The following is a 10,904-nucleotide window of genomic DNA, read 5'->3' as shown; positions in this document are numbered from 1 at the left end:
ATATTCTTATTTTCAGCTGTCAATTGATTTATGTTGCCAGTCAAATCACGAGGATAAAAGAAGGTAGTTAAGAAAATAAAGGAAAGTTTCCTTGACACAACCGTCAGTATTGATAGAAATGCTCTAGAAATATGTCGATATGTTGTGTGTTACGGTTTTGTCCATTTTAAGCTTGTAGAACGATAACAATTAATGGTGCTTTGTGGCTTAATTGTGATATTTGTGTGTGAAATGTGTGTAGTGCAATGTTGGTAAGAAAAGATATAATCGAGAAGAGAGAAATAAGTACGAGGAATGTCTCAACCAGCTGGTCTGGTAAGTGAAATATTGTCTGTACATTTTACTTTTGTTGTGAAATATTAGAAATTCCATAAGTTTTAATTCCTTGTTGAATGTTATTGTTGTAGTAAGAGGTAACTATAGCTATGAGAGTGACCGCTACTATTCGATAGAACTAATTTCGTAAACCGATAGCGTAATGAAAGATAGGAAATCATTGCTACGATGTGAGTGAATGGTTTATCTTTTTGTATAGGTACTCGTACATATTATAATTTATTGTAATAAAACACATTTTGGTAAAAAAACATGAATTTTTCAAAAGCACAGCCGTAAATAACGTGATTTGGTGTGATTTTATTTAAAACATAGATTTTTCAGAAAGGCCTAATGTACTTACCCATAATTTACATTTAGTACTGCATCAGAAATTCATAAATTCGACATTTAATAACTTATATTGATCATAAGCCATCAGCTGACTACTAAGGCTGAGTTGCACCACCTAACTTTGACCGTAACTATAACGATAACCGGCGATTTTTGTATGGAGTTTGACAGATTTTTGACGTTTGTCAAAGTTAAAGTAAGATGGTGCAACCCAGCCTAACTATAATAACCGGAATAGATTACAATCGTATGTAGGTTACCTATTACATTATGTCACTGTAAATGTAATACATTTCGTGGAATAATATTATAAGTAAACAACGTATGAAAATAGTATTATGTTGTAGAAAATTTGATTTCCATGCGATTTGAAATTATTCTATTCTTGGCCGCTTCCGCCTGTCGAGGTTACGTCGCTGCCACAATGCGCGATGACTCTCAGACTGCCGAGTTTTCGCCCTTATGGTCATAGATTTAAGGGGGAGGGTGAATTGCAGGTTCCTACTACTTATCCCTTTATTACGGCCTCGGGGACACGTCATAATGCCATTGATTGATTATAGTGCGGTGACGTCACGGCGCACTTGCACTCGCAATCATTCCAGAGGCGCCTTGACCTTAATCGATCAAGATTAACTTTGTTTTTGAACCAATTACCTGCATACGTGTACACTTATGTACTTAAGTCTGTTAGACTATTCCCCCTTTGAATGCTGAGGGGAAGGCAATTGCGAACTTAAACAGCTATCTAATGGAGCAGTTTTGGCTAGACTCCAAATTACAATTTAGTAGTAGTGGTGTGTAGTAGTTTTAATTAAAAATATACATAATTGCATTTACATTTTAACAAGGTAGATGTGTCTTTCATTATTTTATATGGAGTTTGGTGCGAATTGAGTAGGTATACTTTATGATACTTTAAGTACGATTTAGATAACGTTAAACTTTGATATAAATTGCAGGACATTATTGGCAGAGGCAGCTTTCATTTTCAGTTTTTTCTTCAGTTGATTTCCAGGCGTTAAATAATTAGCTTGTTAGTTAAAAAAGGGAAACAAAAGAACTTTCCAGCTGGACAAAACTTAATAATTCTCACGAAAAGTAAAAGTGTAGAAGTCGCCCGGCAATGACGTACGCGCGCCGCGATAAATCCAAGTTCAGAAACCTTCAATTTCCTAAGTTCATTACCGCACGGGTAAACGACTTGAGTGGAATAAATTTCAGACGTCTTGGCCTTAGGGTGGCCATCAGTTCTTTACACTGTCTTTCAGTATGAGATCTACAATAAGACTAGTTTTACTCCCTTTTTTCGAACACTTGCTTGTTTGCACAACAAATACCATTAAAAATATAAAATAAAAAAAGTAAAAAGATAAAATAAGTAGGTACCTACTATAGTAATAAAATTGTAGCTCTTACCGTAGTAGTAATCGTAGCAGTGTCGTAACACCGTAGCGCTGTTACGTGTCTCGTAGTACGGACAAGATTTTCGTAGACGATTAGAACATTGTTTCTCACCTTATGATCCTGGAATGTCTGGACAAGATTTATCACCTGGGGAACCTACTTAGGCGATAGGCCTACAGCCCCTACAAGCTGGCGATAAGCAAGAAAATCCTTTATGCATATTTAATCGGCCCGTTCGCGGTGGTTGCGTGAAACGAGAAATGCCAATGAACTAACGTTAGTAGCAAGTTAACCTATGTCCAGCTCAGCGCCCCGTGAGATTGTTATTTATGATAAATAATGGCTTAGGTTTTCAAATAAGCATAAAACTGATTAAGTATACAGATTATTTCAGAAATTAGTAAGATTAATTTCATCGCAACAAACTTTTATCTGAATATTATAATAAGTATTTCTTTGAAATTAACGCGTTATTTAAAAACCACACATTTAGATTTCTTTTTTAATACGTACTTACTCTCTTTATAGTTTATATTTCCGATGACTAAGTATTCAAATGATCGATGTTTCATAGCGCTTTATACTATATTTCTAGCCACGCGAGATCGCTATCAGGCTTGAAACGTCACAAAACGCTTTAAAGCGATTTGCCTGCTTACATGTAATGGTGCAATGTTCGCTAATACTTCTCAGAAGTTCTAACGAGTCATGGAGCTTTTGTTACTAGCTTGCTGGACTTTTTTTTAAGGAATATTACCAATTAATACTAAAAATCCCGTTAACCCCTCATATTTATACAAATTACTAATAATCTAGTTATGCTTTGATAGGTGATTGATTTGCTTTTAAGTTAGAGTAGCCTTATTAACGACCCAACATCCCTACATATGTGCTTGGCATAAGTATTAATTTGAGAGTAAACTAAGTATTCATACGTATTTATTAAAACTAAATCATATTGTGAAATCGTCTACCAGGCAGCTTACGACGACAAACAAAAACTGACAATCACAAAGACTACCTAAAAAAACAACAATAAAATACCGAAAGCACTGAACAAACAACGTAGATTTATTCGCAGTAGTTCGTATTCCGTAAGCTTCAGAATATTATTGTTTTCCAAATTATAACCTTTGTTCGAGAAGATCCATCATAGCCACACTAACGCGTGCCCAACACGCACGTGGAATTTGTGAAACAAACAATACAAAACTTAAGAATTTTCTTGCCATTAGCCTGTAATGTTTATTTGTTTGCAAAACTTGGAATAGCAGCTTTTAGTTTTTCCGTGTACATACACTGCTGAAATTAAGCTTTCTTTCTTCCTTTACCTATCATTATTACGGTCTTTTACAACTTATGTGCTGACCATCCTATAAACTTATAAACATTAGGTATGTTTTTTCAGCATGGCTACGTAGATCGTAGATCCTTTGATTACGTTTTCTCATTGTTAAATAAAAAAATCAGAATATAAAATTACACATGGACGGTCATTATTTTAGGCAAATTTTCTATGACGACTTTTAACATCTAAAAGTATAGTTCCGTGTTGACCTGAAAGTGACCGCATTTGTGCTTATAGAAAGTTCTTGAATAATGGAAGATGTCATGGAAATGAAGAATGTTCTTTTCTTTTCGAATGCTTTATTTCTTCGCAGGTTCAAGTTTAGACTTTTAACATTGATTGAGAGCAGTGAAGGGAGTAGGTAAAGGTACGGTAATTCAGGTCATGTGTACCAGTCGCTGTTTGTGTTTGCCCGCGATTAGCCATGATTGCAGTAGTTCTAACTTGAATCAAGGTTTTAAGGTCATGTTACCTTAGTTTCATCCGTCAGGCCTTTCTATAGCCGTAATAGCGTCATGATTTCTCCCTTCATTGGTATTGGTAGGTAGTAACTTATTACATAACTACATAAACTGTCAGTAATGAAAATATCTTTTGGGGGAATTCAAAGCAATTTCGAAAACACTTTATTAAACTCTGAATCATGTATTTTCACAAGAAAAGCAGCTAAGCAACCTGAAAATATACAAAATAAGTATTGTTGACTACCAATTGCCTTATTGGGGTAGATATTTCAATAATTCATACAATTTAGGTTAGTAACGGCCATTGAGTTGGCTGAAGGAAGTGTAACGAGGGCAACGACTTGCGACCGAGAATGTTACACTTCGGAAATTGGAGTAATTATTCACTTTCAGTAATAAATTTGTTGAGACTGAAAATGAAAAACTCCTCCTTCTCTGAAATGAATCATAATAAAGCTGTGTCAATTGTAGATAATTAACATGGGGTGAACAAACCTATTTCTGTGTCTAGAATTTACGTACCTACCCATTGCTATGGGTAATAAAATAGACGATAAAGTGATATATCAGCGTATCTTAACAATGTGCCTATTTACGTGGTTCATTTTTTCCTTCCCAACTGGACACCTAGTTTACCACCTTTTATTGCATTTTTATGTCCTAGGGAATAGTGGTTAGATTTGTTTGCGGTTTAGACACAATCCGGGCGGGCATCATGAAAGGCGATTGTTTGGGCGTGGTTGCCATGGCGACGGTATCGCGCATCTCGTGGAAATTCCGCCGATTCGGTCACTCGGTCGTTGATCCTATTATTTATAGTGTAGCTTTGTTTTTTAAACTTAATCCTGAAAATTTACGACTTGGATTACGGGCGTATTTGCATTTTAATGTTAAGATTTACTTTCAAAAGATAATTATTTTAAAACATGTGGGTAGTAGGTATATTACCTCCACAGAGCACCTGCCTGTGTTTGCCGTAAAACATTATATTGTGTTGTGTCCCTTGTAATAGCTTGCGTTTTCTCGATATGAAAATTGTAATTTGTATCCTACCTAGCTTAATAATAGATTGAAAAAATAATTTAAAAATATTGGAATGCAAAAATTTAATATTGGTAATTAATTAATCGATGGACAAACGGACCCATCGTTTTTTACGTCACACCACCTTTATTTTTTAAATTGTAAATAAATAACTATCGATATTAAAATTTGATGTCATACATTTCTTAGATTATTTTTAATAAATACTAAACTAAATAATGAATAATGGTGAATCCTTTTTGAAAATAAACATACTCAAGCATTGTAAAATTTTATTCATACTCGTATGTTGGTCCGGCAATAAAATAGACCTAATGAAAATCGAAATGAAATGATGAATGAAATGAATGAAATGAAAATGAAAATTATTTACCAACATGAAAATATACACATTAGCACATTGTAAATTCCTGAAATAGTTTTTCACAGATGGCGTATCTTTGTAGTCACTACGATGGGATTCGCAGGTTCTTTGCTGAATGCTATAGGTGTAGTAGGAAGTTTTATCTACTCGCCGCTAGATGGCGCTATGGGGTGGTTTGACGACTTTAAAATTAAAAATTGATATCTAGGTATTCATATATTTTGATTTCTTTAATAATTTTCTTCAATTGCCTGCTACACTCAACTTCAAGAGGTTTTGTAAAAATTTTAACATTGCGAAATTCTTTTTTTTTTTAAGTTGTTTTAGAGGTTTCACTTATCGATTAATAGGTACCTTATTAGTTATTACCCGACTACGCCAGAAGGAGGGTTATTTACTTAATTTTGTTGATGCAAAGAAATTAGTCTCACAATAGTAAAATGTTTTCTCTCATAGAGTACCTATGAAATTGTTTCAATTGTTCAACTGAGTTCCTCCCTACTCAGCTGCATGACAATTGAAGCTTTCCTGAACATTAAGTATTTCTATATTTTCTGAAAGAGAGTAGGAAGGTCCGTGAAAAATAATAAAGATAAATGCTCAATTGATTCTTTATTCAGGTTCTTAATTTAATCGAATAATATTACTTAAAATAGTGCATAGACTATTTAGTTCTACACCAATTAATGAATTATTACAATTCAGCTTTACAATTTTTGCATTTACAAGTTAACAATATTAGTAAAGATTTTAATATTTTGTCAAAGGTTAAAGATTAAATCACTATAAATCTTGAAAAATATATTAATTTTACATTGAGGTATGAAATAATACTATTCTACTACAAGTAACTAGTAGACTAGTTTTTAAGATTTTAACAGTTGAAGTGTTTAAATTAACTTTCATACAAATAATTATTTTATATTTTTACACAATCACAACATTGAAATTATTATGATGAATGAACACGAAATGATAACAAAGCGGCTTATATAATAAGTAAATGTTATTAAAAATAATTGTTTTACATACATGGACTTTAAAACAGCCATTAAAATAATGTCACTATTTAAGGATACGATCATACTGGCGAACAAATATTAATTTAAAATGTGTAAATAATTAGAAGCATAGATTGAGACTTTTTGAAACGTTGTACTGGCTGAGATACACTGTGTTTGTGTGGCAGAATATATTAGGTATACTACAATATTATAGCCAGTATGAATGCACCCTAAGGAATATTCCTCGAAAGGGCTTAACCTAAATGAATTCGTCGTATAAATGCGAGGACTAAATCTTGGCAGTTTAGTAGAATCTACGATTCACCTAACATACACACTGGAACGTGGCTTACATAACTCTTATTCGAACGACAAATGCCAATCATAATGTACGACACATAATTTGATAAAATAATAACTAAAATACATTTGGGTAAGAAAAAGTAAATTTTAGTAAACTGTGTAATACTACCGCTATATTAATTGAAATAAAAAATAATCTTACAAACATTTTAGACTGCATTAGTATTTATTTCTTAACATATAAAATACTATGTAGAAATATACTTACTGACTAGTTTTTATAAATACAATCAATGTTTACTTTATCTCGACTTTTCATAAATTATCTCATTTGAATATAAATACGCACGAACAAAATGACACACATAAAATGTAACAGATTTCTTGCGTTCATGAGCTGCTCTGAACCCAAGTGTGCGCAAGAGAATCACGAAATGTTGACACAATGACACAACTGCGCAACACGACAATGGAACATCTGAAGATATTGACACTAAAGTTACAAAACATCACATAGAAACATACTGAAAGATTCTTGCTCACATACAAAGAAAACTAACCTAAACAGTTTGAACGCACACAGAAGGAATCTATAGTTGGTAACTAAGGCAGTCACTGGGCGAATAGAAACGATATTCCGTCACGTTCTGGCTACTCTAGAAGGAGAGAGAAGAAGAACATAGGATAGGGTGCAATCCACACTGGAAAGTACAACCTAGTTCAGATCTGTTGGACTATATTCAGTGTGGACCATGTCGTAGTACCTTCTAGGGAATTAATGATTCCCAAGAGGACTACAGAAGAAGGAAAAAGACCAGAAATATCAATCAAGACTCATGCTTTATTTAGTAGAGACATTTTCGAATTCTGATCGGTGGTTTAACTGTTCTTAAAAATATACTGCCTCGATACATAAACCGAAATCTTAAAGATCATGAGCCTAATACAAAATGAGAGAAGACAAAGATCCAGATGAAGTCAAGCCGCTTGAATGTTGATGAGAGGCATCAAACATGTTAGCAGAGGTCGTCAACTCGTCTGGAAGTCATAGGCTGATTTCACGCTGATCGTCGGCGCTGGCAGATCAATATGGTCCTAAAGTAAACGTTCTTGAGTGACGCTTACATAAATTTTACAAGTAATAGTAATAGTAGTAAATCCTGGTCCGTGAGCACGTAGAATCCCGTCCAATGACCCCAAGTTACCCATCCCTATCGCTCGCGCGTAATTATGTTGCTGTCGCGACTGTGCGACGGGCGCCCGCAGTGAGTGTGCGAGCGCGACAGCAACATAATTACGCGCGAGCGATAGGGATGGGTAGCTTGGGGTCATTGGACGGGATTCTACGTGCTCACGGACCAGGCTTTAGTAGTAAGCATACATTTTGGCTATCAACGCCGACGGTCAGCGTATGCTTTCTAAAAGCAACCTTAAGGTCGGTAGCCTCTGAAGGCGCCTCGCGTCAGCCTAGCAATGGGGACAGGTGGCGGCGGTGGCGGGAGCATATCGAATTCTTCGACAATAGTCTTCGGATGGAGCGCGCTGATGTTGTTATCGACGGTATAAGTCCTTGCATGGGTCCTGGCCATACGAGGTGGCTCGTCATTGACCAACCAGTCGCCATTTTCCTTCATTCTTCTCTGCCGCTCTAGTTGCTTATCACGCAGGTGTTGAAGACGAGCCAGGTGGCTCTTGACCTGCTGCGGCGTGAGACCAGTCTTACCTGACTTGAGGAGGTTGGCGTTGTAGTTGTAAGAGGCTTCCGGGTCGCGCCGGTTCCATTGGTACCTGGAAGTTTTAATTGTGATTACAAAAGTTATTCTGGATCAATGGTCTAAACCTTATGGTATGTACTCCCAAAGTCTTACATCTTGTGTACCACTTTCATGTTTTTATTTCAGTAGGTATCTTTTAGTGATCTATGGTAATGTAATACAAAATTGTTATTGTAATATTATCACAATCAAACCCTGGGTGTCGTGACCACTTTGGACATCATCTGTATAATTGTATTGCTTTTAAACGATTCTATGAAAAATAAAGTATCAACAAGCAACGGTATCTAATGTAATATATTCAGTTTCTTCATGTTTGTCAGAACGTCGTGACGTTGGATTAAGCGATTATTGCTGTGCTTTTGTTATGCTAATTATATTGCTTCTAACATTCCCTAAATGTTCTTAGTTTGTGGTTCTTAGGCGTTCACTTTATGTTCATGTCTGAAAGCAGCTCGTAACAAACGATCTAAAAATTTATGGACAATTATTTCGATGTTATTGGGCTATAAAAGTTAGCTAATGTGTTTTGTTCGCAAGTAGATTTGTACAGAGATCGGTTCGGTTAATAACGATAATGGCCAAAGTTTTGGACTAATGTCATCAAGGAATTTAATATAATCTACGATTAATTTGGTACTTTGGAATAGAGTTGCTTTTAAGTGGACCTTAATAGTTGTAACTTCTAATAACTTCTACGAATCCCTAAAGGTCTTCCATACATGAATATGATAACGATCAAACCTCATAGATGTCTAAAGTTTATAAATTCCATTAGTAAGTAAAGCCACGATAGCCGAACGGTGAAGGGGTCGGAGTGACCGACTCGAGATCCGAGGAACGCGGGTTCGAAACCCACCACCGCTCGACTGTTGTGGTGAGCCTACTCGTAACACAAGCTTATTTAGCTTAACACGAGGGGCTACCAGGACTATTAGTAATTTGGGCAATACATTGCTAATAATCTTTTATAAAAAAAACAAAAGCTTTTAAAAAAGCACGGTTTATAAGTATTGAGATTACTCTTAGAAACGAATTTCATGATTCCATTGATATTTCAAGACTGATTGAGCACCAGAGGAAAATATGTGTGCATATCAAAAAGTCTTACCCAGGGAACGGTTTCGTGAGCCGACGATGCGTCGGGCGCGAGCGCTTCCTCAGCTCATTCGGCCTGAGGTGGTGAGGCTTCGGGGGTCGGATCGTGTTTGGGTTCAGGCGCAGCTGGCTCGGGCGCAGGTCGTAGGACTTCGGGCTCAGCATCGGGTTGATGGTGACGTCGTTGGTCTTGGGGTCGCTGACCTCGCGGCTGACGCTGGGCGCCGTGATCTCGTTGAGCTTGCCCATGCGCTGCCAGCGCCGGCGCAGGTCCTTCACTTTGGACTTGGGGACCTTGCGTAGCTTCGTCTGGCAGATGTACTGGCGCGGCTGGTAGCAGCTGGCTGGTGCCCACCTGAAAAATGAAAAGTATAAAGTCAGAAAATACTATGTACCTACTACATTGTTAACTCTTTGGCAAAAATCTTATTTCTTGTAGCCCTATAAACCTTATCTTTGACTGATATTCGTAAAGATAAGCTAATTCAACCATGGCTCGTTGCCTGGGTATACCTACAGTAGGTGGTGATCTAAGAATACTACACACTCGAGGTTATCTTGGCATTATTTGAAGATAACATAGATACTTACTAGTTCAATTAACTTTATATCACTCGCTAAATGTACGAGTGCTTCTAAGATAGAGTTTGAAAAGAGTCTATCAATAGATTGGGTATGTTTTCCTAATACATTATTTGGGTGTCATAAATAGGTTAACATTTATGTGTCCCCTTGCTCGATGCATCAGTAGGGTCCAGCAACGGCCATAATCCGCCGTCGGTCACGGCCACGTGTCTAACGAACCATTGTTCGCCCACCGCATAATTCGGTTTGCGAATCGTAAACTTTTATATTGGTTTTCGTGATATCGATCGCTGTTTAGCAATAATCGTTCCGTCCAATAACTGGGGAGTCGTTAAAAGGTTGAGTGCAAGTGAAACAAATGCGCGTTTGGGATGTTTTGCTGGACACATTTTATGACAAGTCTTGACCTTGAATCAATAGAACTAAATTTTTATTGCTATGTCTGACTTTGGTAACTTCTCTGGTAATTAGAATTGAACAGTGGAATTTGACTTAAATCGGTTTGCATTATTTCTGAGCCAGATAGAGCAAACTTGTAAATATATTTAATTAAATTAATTAATTAACTAAGCATAACATTCCAAATACGTCGTTAGGTACTAAAGTTAATTCAGGAATTCCACTTGAACCACAAACTGTGGACCAAACTAAACACACTGCAATAATTAAATTTTGTGTTCAATGCCAAGTTTGGGGTCTCAACGAATGCCGTTTCATTTTATGTTACAGCTTCCCTCCAAATCTCCCCAATTTCCAATTTGTCACGAACTAATAAAATTGAAAAGGTTATGATTTATTTCCTTTTGTGTTATTTGGCTTGACTCTTGATTTCGATAGAAATTT

At 36.2% G+C, this 10,904-nt stretch overlaps 1 protein-coding gene across 2 annotated transcripts in view; it reads right to left on the bottom strand.

Annotated features, from left to right (window-relative positions):
* Positions 1–5,889: 5,889 nt before the first annotated feature.
* LOC135071260 (uncharacterized) overlaps positions 5,890–10,904 on the bottom strand; it is a 152,091-nt gene continuing 147,076 nt past the window's right edge. For both annotated transcript variants that reach the window (XM_063965049.1, XM_063965048.1), the window contains exons 6-7: positions 9,490–9,831; positions 5,890–8,391 (exon numbers count right to left, since the gene is read on the bottom strand). In XM_063965049.1, the coding sequence (XP_063821119.1) occupies positions 8,034–8,391; positions 9,490–9,831 (700 nt within the window). In that variant the 3' untranslated portion in view covers positions 5,890–8,033. The remainder of the gene's footprint in view (positions 8,392–9,489; positions 9,832–10,904) is intronic.

Source organism: Ostrinia nubilalis, chromosome 4 (assembly GCF_963855985.1).
Source record: "Ostrinia nubilalis chromosome 4, ilOstNubi1.1, whole genome shotgun sequence".
NCBI lineage: Eukaryota > Metazoa > Arthropoda > Insecta > Lepidoptera > Crambidae > Ostrinia > Ostrinia nubilalis.
The sequence above is the reverse complement of the archived record's forward strand: the minus strand, read 5'-3'. Positions and strand labels throughout refer to the sequence as shown.